This window comes from Cyanistes caeruleus, chromosome 9 (assembly GCF_971803275.1).
Source record: "Cyanistes caeruleus chromosome 9, bCyaCae1.hap1.1, whole genome shotgun sequence".
In the NCBI taxonomy this organism is placed as follows: Eukaryota; Metazoa; Chordata; class Aves; order Passeriformes; family Paridae; genus Cyanistes; species Cyanistes caeruleus.
The window spans coordinates 4700492-4719681 of NC_141709.1; the positions used below are offsets into that span (position 1 = coordinate 4700492).

At 41.3% G+C, this 19190-nt stretch overlaps 1 protein-coding gene across 8 annotated transcripts in view; it reads right to left on the minus strand.

Moving 5' to 3' along the window:
- Positions 1-19190, minus strand: part of RABGAP1L (RAB GTPase activating protein 1 like) — a 237276-nt gene that overhangs the window by 43249 nt on the left and 174837 nt on the right. For all 8 annotated transcript variants that reach the window (XM_023931686.2, XM_023931688.2, XM_023931687.2 and 5 more), the window contains one exon: positions 13353-13481. In XM_023931686.2, coding sequence (XP_023787454.1) covers positions 13353-13481 — 129 coding nt within the window. The remainder of the gene's footprint in view (positions 1-13352; positions 13482-19190) is intronic.

Sequence of the window (19190 nt, forward strand, 5' to 3'; positions counted from 1 at the left end):
AAAGAGCTCAAACCAAATTCTGTCAGACTCCCCTGGCTATGTTGATGCCAGCTGACCATAGAGCATGTTTTCAATGGCAGTTACCTTAAACCATTTCTTCAGCATCGCATTCAGCAGTTTTAACTCCATGCCATCTCTGCATTCACTAAAGGAACATGCACCCTGTGAATCTTTAAGTAACTGAATCTCAGCAATACAAATCCACTTATTCTAGGCAGGCAATTCCTCTGAACCCGACTGCTTCTTCAGCCTTCTGGAACGACCTCGTGTGGGCACAGAAGAGGATCATTATATTGACAGCAGCTACTAGAGAGAACTGAGCTATGAGAGCAGCAAGAAGAACATGTGGACATTTTGTGGAGGACTTAAATGAGAGTTCTGAATGAAAGATTTTTCTGGGTCACCTAATCTGGGCCTGGAGTGTACCAGTTGATTGTTTTCCACTGCTAAATGTAGCTGGATCATGGCAGCAAGGCACAACCAGGGACCTATGTGGCACATGATCCACTTAGAGGTGGTGTGGGATGGTGGTTGGGTCAGCAGAGAGGCTAAATGGCTTGTCTAGGAATCCAACAGGAGGAGCAAAGGGAAAACACAGTGGCTTTGCTCCCTGCTTTATACACACAAAGCAGTAATAACTCATTTTACTCCTTATTTACAGATAACTTGTACTTGTGTGGCACTTCAGCAACAGTGAAAATCATCTGGGGGCTATAAGTGAACCAAATTTGCTTGGAACAGGGAAACTTCTCACCTGCATTTTATCCTTCTGAGTTCCCCACTGTTATAAATTTGTATTGAGATATTGGCTTTCGCAGATGAATATTATATATTAAATACTTTTTAGCTATGCTAACAAGTCTTAAGTTTAAAAGAATTTCCTAGGTACAAGGCAAGGAAACCCCAGAGGGCAAGGACACTGGGGCCCAAGCTGTTATCAGAACAATAGAACCCAAACTGTTATCAGCAGAAGATATGAAGACCAGCTGCCCTCAGGGGAAGGATGAGGGGCCCAGGCTGTTATCAACAAGTGACCATCTGCAGCAAAAAGGAAACCAAACTCCAAAATAATGCTGACCAGCTAGAATAACGATAACCAGCAAAAATTATGCTGACCAGCAGAAAATAACATGATCCAAGAAGGTGGAACCAGGGAGGGGACATGCTTGAATATGCATTAACCTCTCACAGCAAGGATGGGATAAAAAGGACACTCCTGAGATACCAGGTGTGTTCCTGGTAACCTGCCAGAGCACCCGGCCGTTTTAACCCTTTGCTTTATTTCTTTTGTCTCCTAATTGTCTTTTGTTTATATTAAATTCTTTTTATAATTTATTAAGTGAATCTCGTTTTTAAGACCATCACAGCACATAATCTTTCCTGTGATGGGGTGGAAGGTTTAGAAGCCATCCCCAGTTCCAGAGGCAGGAAATTACATAGTATAGAACAAGATGGCTGCTTTCAATCCTTACAACTTTAAAAATTACTTCTGTGTCCTTGGGAGCTGCACACAGAGACATTTGGCAATATTTTGTTTCCCTCCTTGTCTGGGGCTGAAAGGAAGGCGTGGCTCAGTGAGCGAACACTTAGATGAGCTACCCTCCATTTCCTTAATGAGCCTATTAAGTGACTCATCAAAGGTGTAACGACCAGTCTCAGAAGGGAGAGGCACACAGAGCTAACTGACTGCACTGAGATATTCCTAGTGCACACAAAACAACTACAGTATATGCTACAAGAGTTAATTGGGAATAATGTGATTCCGGTGCTAGGGAAGTACACAGATGGAAAACACCTTGGCACTTTTCCTTTTTGCAGGCTGGAGTTGTCTATACCTGAGCTCACAGCTCCAGCTTTTCCTCCTCTGAATGAGGGATGACAAAGTCCTGCTGTGACACCTCCATCTCTGGGGTATTTGCAGAGTCAAGCATCTGGTGGAACTGTTCCTGCTCCCTGAGCCTGAGCAAAATCCATGACTTAAGGAGGAGAAACTTGGTTTAGGACACGAGAACCAAAGACCATATCAAAATTCAAACGGAATTTTATTCTCTGCTTTCCTGTATGAGTCCTTGAAGGTGTGCATGCCAGAATTTAATCTTTCCAAGGAGATTTAAAAGTACTGCTGTATTAACTCAAATACACCAGGCATACAGCAACCAGCTCATGTCACTCTCCACCACACCGGGTTTCATTTACAAGGTTAACTATGATCCACTGTTGCACATTTTCCAGAATCTTCTGACTGTGTATTAAGAGCAGAGCAAGGGAAGCAGGAACAGCAAATAGCATCAATAATGCTTAGGAGACTGAAAGAGAAGATGTACTAAAACACATGCCTATTTCTCCTGAAATGCCACTTTATGTCAACTGCCATGGTTTCCAGGCTGTCAGAATTGAATTATATTGTAATTACATCCTATTTGGACAAGGTCACAAGAATAAAAGCTTAGTACTTTCCTCCACTACAGGTGCTGTATGTTCTTACACTCCCGCAGCAGACAAGGCCTCCTTTTCTAATGGCAACAAATTTGTCTTCAGCATAAAATGCTGGTTTAAGTCCATTAGTGCAAGGTGAGGCACATTAAAAACTTAAGAGCCGTCATTACTGATCTTTGTGAGAAACATCCCAGAGCACAGATGTCTATATTCTCTTCCTAATCCTTACAATTCACTTTGTATCATAACAGCAACAAAAAGGAAACAAATACAAAACCCAGACCCATATAACCTTACAACAGGTGCTTGTCCTACTTGAGCCCTCATCAATGAGTACGGATGTGTGAAACTCCTTACATCAGGGACTTGAACATTTCTCAGGTTTTTTCACCTTTCCAGCAGTTTTTCCCCAAATTCCTATGACAGTATATAATCTTGTACAATATTCCTGCATGATGGATCAAAGGTTGAAAATCCACAAGTCATACAGGTAAATAGTTCTGCTGTTTAAACTGGAACCCTGCAAACACAGTGTGGCAAAGTCCTTCTGCCAGACAGGATCATTACTGACATTTTGTGGATGTCAAAATAAAGAAAGATTAGAGGAAAATAGAGAATGACTCTTGGCTGTTCTCAGGGGAGCCTGGGTTCCAAACAAGCCTCTGTGTGACCTCCCATCCCAGTGCTGGATCTATAAATGTGCTGCTCCCTTCCATTAGAGACTCAGCCACCAGAGGAGATGCTGCTTGATGGAGAGAGAGATGGATGAGAGCAGGGAAACATGAGATGGGCTCTGGCACAGCCCACAACCAGCTGTGCTCCCAGTTCCCCTCAGGAATTAGTGCTGCACCTGGGATGAGTATTTTCACTCCAGGCTGGGAATGGATTTTCCAGGGTCACCAAGTCCAGGTAGCACCTTCCTCCCCTATATATCCCCAGCCCCAACCAGAAGTGTTTTTATCAAGTCTTGAAGCACTTGATTTGTCATGTTGGCTGGAGAAGATGGCTCTGGTGCATACTGGGACAAAAGGAAAAAACATATGGCTAAACCAGATCCCCCTCGGCTAGAGAGTCACTGTCTTTGCAGAACCCCTCATCAGAATTCTGGGAAACACAAACTGTGCCAAGGAAGATGCTCCTTTCCTAGCACATGTCCTTCCTCCTGCACAAGGAACATGCCCTGCTTCACATTGTGCTGGAAAAGGGAAAAACTAAGCAAGTTCTCTTGAAAGAAGTTCATTACAACACAAACCTACATTTCATTTTGCATTACAAGAAAAACAAGGGTCAAATTTGCCTCAGAGTTTCCTGCTGCTACCTAAAGCAACAGGATTTGTGTCCATACAAGCTCACCTGAGTATGACAGCCTGGACGAGCAGGTGGAATGAAGAAAACTCTGCTGTGATCTGTATTCTCTGGCATGAAAATACAGCTCCTTTCAGTGAGAGGAATCCCTTTCACCACTGCCTCATGAGGAAAGACATCCCAGTCACTGTTTTCAGGACTATTTAAAATTCAAAAGTAATGCAGTAGTGACAAGGTGATGGAATTTTTTCCCCATTTCTGACAGGTCTGGTAGATTGCAAAATCATCAGAAGGAACAGGCTGACAATAAAGTTTTTGTGTGTCATCGACAGTGGGAAAAGAAATGAGCCCGAGGTAAGGAAAGCAGTTTCTCAGACAGCAGAAACATTATTCAGTCCAGCTGCTTGCAACAGGTGCCTTGGGGTGTGCAGGAGCAAGTGGAACATGGCATCCTCATTAGGCAGTTAGGAAGCAAAGCCCTGATCCCTTTTCCAGTTCTTCCCACTGCTCCTGACTGGCTGAAACAGAATCAATATTCTCTGCTGTGTAAAGAGGGAGCGTCCTGGGTGGCACAATCAGGTGGCTTACTCAGACTGCCATGAAATTGCTCCTGGCAAGGATGCACGGTAAGGGCATTGATCTTGTGCTCTAAGCCATGGGTTAACCAAAGGATTTCTGAGATTAAAAAGGAGCTGCTCAGACAGCCACTTGACTCTGAAGAACTTCAGCTATAGTTGAACATTTTTTTTCCCCCAGAGGTTGATATATTAAATTCTGAGCCTCTTCAAGTTAAGTCACAGTGTGTGTGTGTGTGTGTTAGTGAATGCACACCTGTATTTCTTACACAGGTAAGGAGTGAGGAGCACCCTCCAGGCTGGTGCCATGTGCAGCTGCACCTGGGCTGGGGGACTGATGAAGCTGAAGATTTGGCAGCTCTGCTGTCACAGTAACTGAGTGATTCAAGCTGACACTGACCCTGAGCCATGTGTGCACAACTGAATTCATACCTAGACTTCCAGATTTAAGAGATTATTTATTAACACAGAATGAAAAAATGGTTTGGGTTGGAAGGGACCTTAAAGCCCATCTTGTTTCAATCCTGTGCCATGGTCAGGGACACCTTCCACTAGCCCAGATTGCTACAAACCTCATGCAGCCTGGCCTTGAACACTTCCAGGGATGGGGCATCCACAATTTCTCTGGGCAACCTTTTCCAATGGCTTCACCACTCTCATATGGAAGAGTTCCTACCCAATATCCAATCTATACCTACTCTCAGTTTGAAGCCACTGCCTCTTGTCCTGTCACTCCATGCCCTTGTAAACAGTTTCTCTCCAGACTTCTGCACCTATACTAATTATTATAATGATTAACTTGGAGATGAGATTTTCTGTTTTTTCATGTCTTTTAACTAACTTGCAGAATCTAATTTTGGTTAAAGATTATTGCCCATGAAATTGCATTAATTAAGCAAAGGAAGCTGAAAGAATAACAGATAAGGCAACACAATGAGGTCCCATCTTCATCTGCTGCTTGAACAACTGGATAGAATAATGAGGTACCACCAGATACAATTTACTTATGCTCAAACATAACCAAAATTAACAATATAAACAATGTAACACTATGTTTACCATCCTACTCAATCTCTGCAAGAGAAACAAGGCTACAGTACGCTCAAAATAAAAGCAATTTACTGTAGGAAACCAGAGAATCCTGAAGCAAAGCAATCAGAAGATCCTAAAAATGTGAATATTGCCCTTATAAAGCACTCAGTTACAGTCCTGCTCCTGTAGCTTCACACTGCTCAGAGAACAGCCAAGTAACTACTTGCTGAATTTAATTTCCAACAGTGTCAAAAATGCCAAGAACAATGCCTAAGGTTTGTAATGGCAAGTTATTAGTAAGACCTTCAGCTCTAAAAGCTGCTGTCCCTGCAGAGCTCTGTGTTTATGACATGCAGTCACCATCTTCTCTACTTTGTTTTGTTTGTCCCCTCATTTTCAAAGCAGAGAAGAAAATCCAAGTGCAGGTGCCTGAGAAATCAAACACCAGCAAAAATACATGAAGACAGTGCCCCCACTGCTTCTTCTGTTTATTTGCAAAAGCCCTGGGGGAAATAAGGGAAAATTGTTAGGCTTTGCCTTTTCTTTTTCTTCTCCTCCAATTATTTTTACAAGTTTAGCTCTAGGTCTCAGCATAGCACAGTGCTTCAGAATTTGTCACCTCATTTAATTTGTCAAAAAACAAAATGAACCCAGTGTCCCATCCCGACTGTTCTCTGTGCTACACTGAGAGTAAATCACTGCTTTCCCCCCCCGAGTCACTGTGTGCATTAGCCATTAGCTCTGGATTATCAGAGCTTTCTGCAACACAGAATCATAGAATCACATAGAATCACAGAATGGTTTGGGTTGGAAGGAACCTTAAATCTCATCTTGCTCCACCCCTCTGCCACAGGCAGGGACACCTTCCACTAGACCAGGTTGCTCCAAGCCCTGTCCAGCCTGGCCCTCAAACACTGCCAGGGATGGGACAGCCACAAGTTCTCTGGGCAACCACACCAAACCCCACCCTAGCTGTTTCCAAAAACTATTTTTTTTTTTTTATTCTGTAATATCTGCAGGAATAAAATAACCACAGAATTTCTGAGGACACATACCATAATGACTGATCAAAAAAGACAAAAGGCAGCTTGATTTTTTTTCCCTAAATGCAATCACTTCCCAATGCATGCATTCTAAGACTTCTAGACTTAAAATTCTCTGTGGGTGCCCTGAACTCCCAGTAGACAACAGAGCTTCCTCCTCTGCTGTTCAGAGGGAAGAATTCAGAGTTTCTCAGGTCACAGGAGTTGAGTTCTGAAGTAATACAGAAAAAATATTTTTCAGGGTCATAGGTAACACCAAAACTTTGGCTGGCAAGGCTTGTGCCTTGGTCCCAGTGTCTTTTGCATATGAAGAAACACATTTCCTCAGAATTACTACGCTTGTTACTGCCAAGCTGCTACCTGCTCCCTAGACCTGACTGCCTGAAAGGTACCCAAGAGAAGCACAGAGGAATTTCCACCTCCAGGGAGGTTTCACCATCTTAAGTCTCAACAGTTTTGTTGATGCTTAAGTCAGTATCAAGGAACACTTCTTTGCCAGCATAAACATGGGGCACAGAGCTTGTTTTCAGGGATTTCTGCATCTGTACTTTTACCTACACCTCCTTCCCCACAAAATATGAAATCCTGTGGGTTTGTTCCTCTTAATTATGGTTGTAAGTGCTGATCCTGGGATACATTTCTTCCTCTACAGCCTCTTTTGCATCACAGAAACGTCTTCAAACAGGACACCATTTTACTGGGAGAATAAGAGGTACTGCAAACCTGCCAGGCACCATCATCACAGGTTTTCTTCACAGTCAAACTCAAGGCATTCTTCAGGAAAATCAGTTACTGGATTTGTTTCCTCCAAAGGAAGAGAGAGTTGAGACCTTCTCCTCTAAAAAGCTATTACGAGCTCTGTGCTCTCAGTAGGAACTCCAGACACTCTCCAGACACTGCTACTGCTCAACATACAGACCACTACAAGTAGAAAACTTTTTATGAGATATTTTAATGTGTCACCTCACAGGGGGTGAGTCAATGCTCCAGCCGACCTGCATCTGGGATAACAGTTCAGTTTGAGAAAAAGGTTCACTTCCTCTTACTTCTAGAGCTGAGTTATTTTAGACACATTCTGGCAAAGATGCCAGAAGACAGAGCTGTCAAACAGTGTGACTCCCCACCACCTTCATCTCCTGCTCTCTGTACTATTTGCAGAATCAAGGATGGAAAGCAGCTATTATTCATCCACGGGAAAAGTGCCAGATTCAAGAAGCTCAAACCAGAAGGCCTTCTGAGGCTGTTTTCTTGCTTCCATTTGGAATGGAAACACCTGTTGTCATACTGAAAAGCCCTGACTCCTGATGGCACCAAGGTGAACAAAATGGATTTAAGTGGTCTGCTGAACCATGGAGCAGCTTTCAGGAGCCCTCCTTACCTTGCTGAATGAAACCACTAATAATTTGGGCAAAGTGATACAATTGCTGGGGACGGAGACAATAAATGTTTGTATCAACTTTTCCACCTGAAACTTTTACAGTTCTTTGAAGACCCTTACCTGCAACACTGCTGTGTTTGATGCCACTGCTCACAAGTACCTATGTCAACCAGTGACTAATACAAAGACACCAAAATGTTTGTGCTCAGTAAGGCTGCAGAACTGCTTTAAAGGGTCAAAATGTGATTATACTTAACTATTAATCATAAAATTCTATTCCTTTCCTACTGATAAAGAATTAGTGACAAACCTGATGTCCCTTACAATAACAACTCAGTGCAAATAAAAAAATAACCAACCAAACAAAATAAAATAATTGAACAGTTTTACTAATGTTTAAACACCATGAAAATACAGCCTCACTACTGGGCAACATGCCAGCTCACTGGAATATTAAATAAGTATTTTAAGTTGAAATAAATAAACATTTCAAGCTGAAACTGTTGTTTTAAATTAAGAACATTCCTTTCTATGGTGTTAATGCTTATTACCAAGATTATAATTACATTTAACGTCCAACTGCACTACAGGCACTTTAATCTGATTTCCAGGTGCCGGCTCATTGCGTGCCCCACACCACAAAGCCGAGCAGAAAGAAGGAAGTTGGAGCAGGCATTAAAAAACATGACCCTCATCACCAGGACAAGTGGATCTGCACTTCAGAGATAACAGCACAGACATCATAAGGGCAATTGATTACTGGCCTTTAATAAGAAATCATATAAAAGCATGGTTTTTCTATAGATCTAAACCAAATAAAATTCAATTTGGTTTGGCCTTTTGTTAATAAGTTGATAAATGAGCAATTTTTAACCTGTCCTTTATACTGGAAGATTAAATAGATACAACACTGGTAGAACCAATGCTTGTGCAGTTTCAGGGCCTTTCTGCAGTTACCTCCTTTGCTTTTCTGTTGCATTTGTGTTGTCTTACCACGATAGCAAGATCCCCAAACAACTGTATAAATACACACATCTAGAGATAAGCACAGAGAGAGAGAATGCTCTAGACAAAACAGAGAGAGAAAACCAGCTATTTTTAATACTACCCACTGAAACTCACATAAATATGTGAGTTAAACCATGCCTGTAAAAAATCACATCCAGATTGAAGATCAACAGAGGTGTGATGCAAGTCAGTCATCCACATTAGCAAGGTGTGAGCTTCAAATCATCACTTTGAACTGAAAGCATTTAAATGGCAACATTATAAAGCAGACCAGTAAGCTTTAAATGTCACAAAAGGAACAATTCTGAAATAAGAACAAGCTTAGAGCAGCTCTTGCTACTATAGCCAGTTCTTGACTCTGCTATTATCCATGGCCCTGGTGCTAGCTCCAGCTGTGGGTGCACCCAGGTGGCTCACAGCCTTTTGAGTACATTTGAGAGGTGACAAAAATGTGTGTATTTGCTTTGCACTGGAAAAGGCTCCATTTTTATTCAGGGTCACTTGCTGGTCTCATTGAAGGTGCTGTGAGCAGCAACCTCATAATCCTGCTGGGGGGCCCAATATCATCCAGAAGGGAGATTTACATGGTTGGGAAGAAGCTTCTCTTAGAAGAAGTTCAGTATTTGAGATCTTTCCTGCTACTGAGGATGGTGAAGGATGAGACCAGGAGTCACTGTAGTGCCTGAGCCAGGTAACAGATGCTGCCCCATGATAGAACAACCTTCCCTTCAGGTTCCTGTACATCTCATCCCACGTGTTCACCTCACCTTCCCTGGGCACAAGGGGTGACATCCCACAGGTAATTCTGAGGATGTCCCCACCTATCCATCTGGTACACTCAACCTCAAGGCATTTCCAGAGCTGCAGTATAACACATTCTGAGCGCCAGCTCTGCTCCATTTCCAAATGCCACGGGAGAGTCACCAAGAAATGGGCACAACTCCCAGAATTCATCTGAAAACTGATGATGCAGGGAATTTTCATATGGAGTAAATCTCCCAGTGAGAATTTCTTCTGTTCCACACCTCACCTGCCTCAAGTCAGGTGTAAGAACAGAGGTCATGGGAACCCTCTATTAAAATCTAAGGTCATTCCAACTTCTTTAGGATACACACAGATCTGTACAAGAGAAACTGCAAGAAGATGCAAAAGGCAACTGAGGCAGATGTTGTGAGTATGATGTTGTCAGATGTTTCCATAAAATAGCACCATTAGGATTACCTTCATGAAACCTAGAAGAGGATCTTACTTCATTCATTCATTAAATTGGGCATCCAGAGACACAGAAAAACTTCTAAAAATTCTTGTAAAGACAGAAAAAAATGAGGAAAGTAAAAAAGAATCCCCTCTCCAAAGCATAAGCATAAAAATCCTTCTGTGATTACAAATCCAGGCTATATTATTTCTTAGGCCATATTATTTCACAGTATGAATTAGTTCAAAATGCTCTTTAACAATGGAATATGACCCAACAAGCTCTGTAGGAAATTACTATTTTTAATTCTAATTCCACTGATGTTCCCAGCGATTTCCTTACTGGTAAATGACTGAAATCCAGACCTGGTGAATAACCACCAAAATAATTCTTAATTGAAAAAGACATTCTCTAGCACATTCTACACAGAAATTTCATTTAACAGAAGCTTTTTTCTTTGTATTTGCAGATCTACTCGAGAGAAACATAGATACCAATCCTTTTTTTTAAAAAAAAAAGCATTATGATAGAACTATTTTTAATACAGCCTTTTCAAAATCCAAGGGTTACATCCTGAAATCAATTAAGAAGTTGCGAACTCATGGAGAAAAAAACACCAAGTAGTTTTAAATTTGTCTTCTGTAGGACTAGAAGTAGCTCAGCTAAAGCTCAAGAAAAAAGTAAGCAAGGAGAGGTGGATTTTTATTACATGCTAAAGTCCCATGTTGTTTTGCAGTGATGGGGGAACAAAATGAAAAGAAATACTGGAAAAGATACAGCTCACTATGAAGCCTGACCACCACACAGTTCTGGTTTTAGATATTTATGCCTCTGTAATTAGCTGAGAAATCTGAAGGAAATCCTCCATTCACTCAGTGTGTGATACTTGCTCTAAAACCATCTATTGTTTAGTCTACAAGTACTAATACAGCCCACAAGCAGTGGAAAGACACAAAGTGCCTCTTTCATGCAGCACAAAAACACAGTTTAAGGTTTGCCTTTTTTTTTTTAACAGAACAAATTTTGCTGCATTCAACAAAACAGACAGCTGCTCTTCATACAATCTCTGTGCTCCCTGGGACTCTACCACTGATGATAATCAAGACTAAAATCTCCTGTTGGAGCATGTCAGCTCCTGCAATTATTAGCACTGTTGGTAAATAAATTCAATGATTACAACATCTAATAACATCGAATCATGGACTAGTTTAGGTTGGATGTGATTTCTGGAGAGCATCTCGTCTAAACCACCCCTTTGAAGGAGGGTGATGTACAGCAGCTCACTCAGGGCAATCTGTGTTTCAGGTATCTCCACAGATGGAGATTCCAGAACCACCTAAGCCAATATGTTCCTGTCCCTCCTAGTGAGTACAAAAAACATGTCCAAAAGCCTGTTTATTGTCATCAGTTAAGAGGATCCCAGGACACACTGAGGACTCCACAGCCACTGCTCCTCATCCTCATCCCACGGCCAAGAGATGCTCCACGGTCAGGGAGCAACATGACCATGGGGACGAGTGGCACCTGTGACAAGGGTGCAAGTGAGTGGACACACACTCATTTAATATAAGTTTCACTCTCCCTCCAACAGGGTCTTTCACTGAGTTTCCTCACATTAAGCTCTTGAAGTCTTTTACAGAATGAATTGTATACTCAGGGAGTCAACAGAGCCCAACTCCCTACTCATACCAGAGCAGCAGCTACTGGCACAGCAGAAGGTGACTTCAACCTTCTACTTTTTCCCTCCCCTGATAACCCCAGATCTCAGCACTGAAATCTCCCTTCTTTTCAGTTGCTCCTACTAATCCTCACACACTTCTCTAACACACAAGGGTGTGACTTGACTCCATGCTTGCTACACTCACCTGAGCTTTCCTCTTAACCAGAATCCACAGTGTGCGAAATCCTGTGTATGCAGTGAATTCACTGTCAAACCCTACCCCTTCCTGTCAACTAACAGTTCAAAATGTCATACACTTCTTATAACTGGCCCCAGGTGCTGAACCCTAAGCACTGAACAACTTCCTCAGGTACATTTCAAAATACTTCCCCAATAAAGCACATCATGTACACACACATCCAGTACTGAATGAAAAACTAATGACAAATAACATCATGTGGCACACAATATATTGCACAAGAAAAGGAGAAAGGCATGAGAAAATTGTCAAATAGCTCTTCCAACAGGTACCATGAAGACTTCTACTTCAACCTCCCATCAGAAAATACACACTGAGTAAGTAGCATAAAGATAATTCTCCTGTACTTGCTAAGTCCTTAAATTACTCATTTTCAACAACCAAGTAGAGGACTAAATACTAAACATCCCACTTCAGCCTTGTACTTACAAATGGTCTCTTTCAGCAGCAGAGTTGAAATTCAAGTACAATTTTACTAAACTGTTTGCACAGATCCTCTTTTCCTTGGCTGGACTAAACATTCAGATGGAAACACCATTTTTTTCATTAAGATCAGTGTTTTAACCACAAGTGAGAAAGCCCTTGCTTAATAAATTATGAAATTTAGCAGCACAAGGGAAATTAACAAATATATTGAGAGAGATAAAAAGAGGCAGAGTGTTGGAGGAACATTCAACCTGGTGGGATGTTCTCTGTGCATCACTGGGCCACACCAAACATGCACTTCCCATCAGAGCTCACAGTCCAAGAAACGACAAAAACATTTTTTCTCCAAGATCAAACATTAAGCCCCTCCATAGTGATACATATTCCAACAAAAAAGAATCCCAGACCTTCCAAATATCCACTTTATGAACCTCTGCATCCATTTTAAACAGGTTTCCATCCTCAACAGCTTACAGTCATGCTTCTCTGATTTGGTTCAAGTCCAATACTTGTAGTCAGTATGTTCAGAGTAGCCTGACTTCTGACAGCAGAATCTTGGGTAGGATAGAATATAAAACCATATTCTGTCTTGGTAACCTTGATATACAAACAAAACTCATTTCTACCCCAATTCAAATGTATTACATACAGCACTCAGCAGATAAACTGCTTCTGAGCTAAACAAATAATATCTGAGCTTTGTTTGTACAATTATCTTACAGTGATTAATTGTTTTACTGCAATCACTGTTTATAAAACAACGAATTAGTGAGTTCTGATAATTGTTGATAATGCACTGTTTTTCTGTTTTAATTATTAGCTTGTACCCAAGTAGACAAAGAGAGAAAAGGTCACAGATTCACTTTCTTTAAAGACAGAAGGTGTGCATGTAATTATACAAACATATATAAAAAGCAATAAACCAGTGATTTAATTTTTTTTACTTTCCACATGCTGCTGCCATTGTTAATGTTGCTTTTTACTCTTCCTGTACAAACTCCCAGGTGAATGAGAAGCAATGAAGTCCAACCTTACCTTAATATTGCAAGCTTGTTCCATGAGTCTCCGGGCGTTCTCCTCAGCTCTGTACCTCTTGGGCAACTGAACCCTGAAGAATTTTAAAGCTCCTTCAAAATCAGCCTGTAGAAGGTCCTCTTTGGAGGTCTGCAATTAAACACAGGGAACTACAGTAAACCCTGGGAACATGCAGTCACGCTCTTCTATTTGATTTGTCACTTACTGGATGCATTCCAGACCACCAATATTCACATTAGCTCAAAGTCATCCTCCTTGAAATCAGCTCTCTTAACTCTGCTTCATAAAACAAGCAGAGACTAAAGCCCATCCAAGGAATCCTAAGCAGGGCAGCACACAGGATTGCAACATGGGAGTGGATTTTATCCTTCTATACCTGCCAGGTAAGGAAGAGATTCTGGCTCAGCCTGTCAAGATGTCAGTGAAGAGGCAAAAAAAAAAAAAACCAAAGCAAACAACAAAAACCTAGGAGAAATTATTGTATTTCCTGGAAAGCTTATGCATTAGACCATAACTGATTGTCATGGTACTGCCTTAAAGAAACAAAGTATATAATGTATGTATAGTCACAGACATGAAGAGCAGAAGCACATGATTCATACAAGATATCAGCAAGTCAGTGTGCTGAAGTCAGTGACACAATTTCTCAAAGCACACCATGCCAGAAAATGTTCTACCTGCTTATTTCTACATCTCCCATACTCCTGAACCTCTCAGCGGTATCAATGCTGAAAGGTCAGAAGATGTTACACATTCACCATGAATCCACTCCTGCCACTGACGGAGCAATGTGATTCACAGGGACAAATGTACTCATCCTCCAGGTTACTAAGACCTGCACCAAGAGATTCATAAGGTACCAAATCCCAAGCCTTGGAGTAGTTCCTTTAAATGGTTCACAGAAACTGAAGGTCCTGATGACATTCAGGACATCATCTCAAAAAAGTGAATTTCAAGGGTTTTCACCCAGAAAAGAGTAAAGAAAACTCTGTCAGCATTGGTACTCATATGGTGGAGATCTACTTGTGTAATGTGTATAACTGCAAATACCTCAGCAGCAAGGCACTTCGGTTTAATTGCTGAATTAATTGCTCATGTACCACCACCACCATTTCCACATGTGCCAACATTTCCATGTGGGCATCCTCTGCTTTCTCACATAGGTGTAAAGTTCGATTCTAAACTATGCTGTTATCCACTTCAATCCAGAGAATCCCACAATGGCTTGGGTTGGAATGGACCTTAAACGCCACCTCATTCCAACCTCCTGCCATGGGCAGAGACACCTTCCATTATCCCAGGTTTCTCCAAGCACCATCCAGCCTGGCTTTGGACACTTCCAGGGATCCAGGGGAAGCCACAGCTTTTCTGGGCAGCCTATGCCATGGCCTTGTGACCCTCATAGAGAAGAATTTCTTCCCAGTATCCCATCTAACCCAGTCCTCTGGCAGTTTGAAGCCATTTCCTCTTGTCCTGTCACTCCAGGCCCTTTTCCAAAGTCCATGTCCAGCTCTACTCTTTTCTTTCCTTGTTGAGTTCACCCAAGATCCATTTAATCCTCCCGTTGTTCACTACCAAAGAAGCTGCTGGGTCATCACTGCAGGGACCCAGGAAAAGCTGCTTTGGGGATGCTGAACAGAAACATTCAGCTTTACAAACCACCACATCTGATCCTGTCCACAACCCTTTGGCAGCCGCACAACTTGGCTGAGGCTCAATCAGACGAGGCTGACGCGCTGACAGGAGGCCAGGGCAGTTGGTATGGGATGAATTAGATCCACTATGGTCACCATCACACTTCTCCTGGATGAGTTTTCCTGAGGTTATGAATGCTCTTGCCACACTTAAAGCCAAATCAACCTGCAATGGGCTGGTTGTTGGAAGTTGCTGAGTGTGGTGGGAGAAGCCGGTCGTGCCCAGCACCACTGCCAAACCCGTGCTGGAAACCAAGGGCTTCCAGGGAAATTCAGTGGATAACGGTGGAAAAGCAGTACAGGTTTCATAGGATCATGGAATTGTTAAGGTTGGAAAAGCTTTCTAAGATCATCGAGCCCAAGAACTTACCCAGAACTGCCAAGTTCACTGCTAAATCATGTTCCTAAGTGCCACATTTGCACATCTTTTGAATTCTTCCAGGGATGGTGACCCCATCACTTCCCTGGGCAGCCTGTTACAATATCTGACCACCCCTTTAGCGAAGAAATATTTACTAATATCCAATCTAATGGATATTAGGAAAAAAATCAATTCCAATACCCAGCTCACAGAAATGGATCTCTCTTCCTTTGTTCTCAGCCATGTTGGCATCTGCCATCACTACCCAATTCAAACAAATTCCCCAATTACTCTGCCAATTTGCCTTCTTGGGATACTCTTGCACATCCAATCCCCATCCTCTTCCCTTCCTTTACAGCAATTCTATGTAAAACATTTCAAATCAGATTTAATTTTCCTAGGCCTCTGCTTGAATCACTGTTATAGTACTATTTTTAACAGTCCCAAACAAATTACATTTATTAAACTCTAACTATTGACAACTTCGAGTTCTCTGTGCTGAAAAATCTATAGTCAAAAATGAAATGAAAATCCTGTAAGATCATGGAAACAAGAACTTCTCTAACACAGTTTGTTGAACTAAGATTATAGTTATGAAAACTGCAAACCATCACATTGTACAGGTTGGTTAAATGAGTGATAGAGCCCAGGCTCATCAGCTCCTTCTACTTCACTGAATATTTTAATTTCCTTAAAATCATGTGTTCATCAAAATACTAGTTTCAGTACTGAAATCACAAGAAACAAAGTGAAAAGCAGAACTTTTGGCATCCCAGGATTCACATTTATTGACATTTTGTGACTAAAATCAAATAAAGATAACTCTAGAAACTTATGGCAGCTGTTTGAGAGGTGGAGATTTGTAAATCCTTGGTTGAAGTCACTCAACTCCTGGAACTCACCAACAGCTGATTTCTAAACAGCTAATTTCCCTTACCAAACCATCTGTAAGTTTAATGAGCTAATCATTACAGTTTGGCAGGTGCATTGCATTTTTGTGCATTTGGGAACTTCAGGAAAGTTTTTATTATAATGTTATTTTTAAATAAACATATTTTTTATTAAAATCTATTTTCTAACCCAGGCAAACAAGGAAACTCAGTCAGAACTATGACCCAAAGGCTCAGTTTGCCTTCTCAGTTCGACTAAATATGTCTTCAAATTTTCTTCCCATATCACTTAAGTATTTCAATACAGTCATATAATTATCTTAAATTAATGAGATGAAAAGTAGGAAAAGCCTTTTCCCATAAGTATTAGCAAAGCTTTCAAATCTAAAGGTAAGGTTTGGAAAAACAGCAGATATTCAAAAAGAAAGAAGAGAATTTGAGAGACTTAAATTATGTTAATTTTTTTATTTTTTTTAGTAAATAATACTACTACTTCCCCAAAATATTTAGGAAACTGCAACTTAGACAAAAGGAAGAGCCTTGGATTTTTTCTTTAATTTAATTTCTCTGTCTTCAATTATTAATTCTGCAGCTTCTTTTATTACTGACTTTATCAAAAGTCCTATCACCACCTGGGAACTAACATAACAGAAGAAATTTTGGATGAACCACACTGCACATCCTTCATTTCATTCTTCCTCCTTCATGCAAATAGATAAAAATTTCTTATTTCCATATAATTTTGGGTATATATTTAGATTTCTGTAGAATGTCAGTGAGCATAAACCACCTGTTTTACACTTTAATGAACATGTGTCACAAATGAGGCCAAGAAGTTAAAAACTGAAAAAAAACCTGTCCATGCTTTACTATTTAAATTTCCTTCTGGGGCACTCAAAATGTTTGTAAGCATCCTCCAACTTTTTGGAACATAGTGTTTATATACATACACACATATATATATATATATAAAGTATCTATTTAAAGCCTGTAACACACAGATTTTAACTTAAAAAAAAAACTTTCTGGTTTTAATTTCTTAAAAAATATACACAGTGTAAATATACACAGTGTAAAACCAAGCAACACAAGCTATTTCTAAGCAAGACTGCAGTGCTGCATGTTGCACGACTTTGCTCTGTGCTGCCCTTTCACATGAGCCACAGACCTGAGAGCTGCTTATCACCAAGGAAGATCTTGACCTTCTGTTCTGGATAAACTTGGGCTCCAGGCCTGGGGAGGTTTGGTGGACAAAACTGTGTTGCTGCAGTAAAATTGGAACACATTTCCAGGGCAATACACTAAACTCCTTTGCTGGCATCTTTTATGTCCAGCTATGTTATCAAACACTTCTTCTTCTAAATAAAACCTATGCTTCTTATAAGACAATGGTACAAAAATGCTGTGGAAAAAAGCCACCTCCCTGTTTGTGAGTGGAGAGTTGGGATCCACAAACACAGCACTGATCTTGTGCACATTCAGTGATGTCCCTCTGCTCAACACTCCACCCCTGCCTTTCTATGTAGCTCCAGAATTACATGGCAAAGTTCATTCTGCCACATGAAGAACGGACCAGTAAGGAAAGCTCCTGTCTTCACCCACTCTGGGTCATCCCAAAGAGAGTAAACCCCCCCAGAACTGGTGCTGTCCTATCTGCCCAAAAGTGTGCTCAGCTGAGGAGGTGATCAGAATTTTTCTAAGACTGGCATAAAAGGTTACAGATTTCATTTATCACATAACACTGCAATGACACATCCTCTACCCATCCCAGGCACTTATCCCCAAAACCACAGCAGAGAGAGAAGCTATGCACATTAAAAAAAAAGTGCTTAATTTTATGAAACAGTTCTGATTAAAGTAAAATTTCTTGGTCCTCAGACATTTTTCATTTTCAACATATTATCAGAACGCAGTCTCTCTTTTCTGAGAAGGGTGTGTGCCAAAAGGCCTGTATGTCAGGAGAGGTATATTTAGCTAATAAAACCTGACAGGGAATCACATTTACTCCACAAATCAAGTCTCTCTCATAACACAAAGCGCTATTTGTATTATTTTGCCTTTTTCAAACTCTTTCAATAAACAGGATTATGCCAGTCAGCAAAGCAAAACTGCCTGGAAGATAAGGGATGTGAAATTGTCTGGTGTTCTCCATCTGGAGGGCCAGATACAAAGCCCGATTAAGTCAAGTGAAAAAGAGCTTGGTGGTTTTGTCTCTGCTTTCCTTAGAGCTCATCACAGCATAATTCAGTGATTTGGCAGCCCTTGCCCAAGAAACCAAGAGCAGGATGAGTGTTTTGGTACACTGGCAGATAACTGGAATAATGATAAAACACGCAACAGCTCAAACCATGGGTGATCAGGGACTGGACTCAATTCTACAAGTGCCTGTAAATCCCCAAATCCAGCTGCACTGTAGCAATTGAGGAGTTTGTGAATTTTTGATTTTTATTTGGCATCTCCCAGTGCAGGGACACAGTGTTCCAACCACCCACACTGTTTGTACCACTGAACAGGTTGTAACACACAGAGCACATGGATTTCTGTGAATCCTGAGGAGCACCGAGATGGGCTCAGTAATATGAAAAAAATGGACAAGTCACTGTGATAACCACAATATGGGTATGGGAATAAAGGAAAGGCACCATAGGAAATGAGGGGGATCAGGAAAGGACTTGTCTGCCCGTGAATCCCACAGAAATGCCATTCTGGTGTGGCAGGCCATGGACAGAGAGACGCTCTGAGCTGCAGCCAGGCGTGGTTACAACACCCTGAGCAGACCCAGACAGGACTAGGCACTGACTCCTGGATTTGCCACCCTTTTGTGGGCTTGAGGCTGCTTTGTACAGCAGGAGAAATGATAAAAGCGTGTTCTCCGTGCCATAACATGGCATAC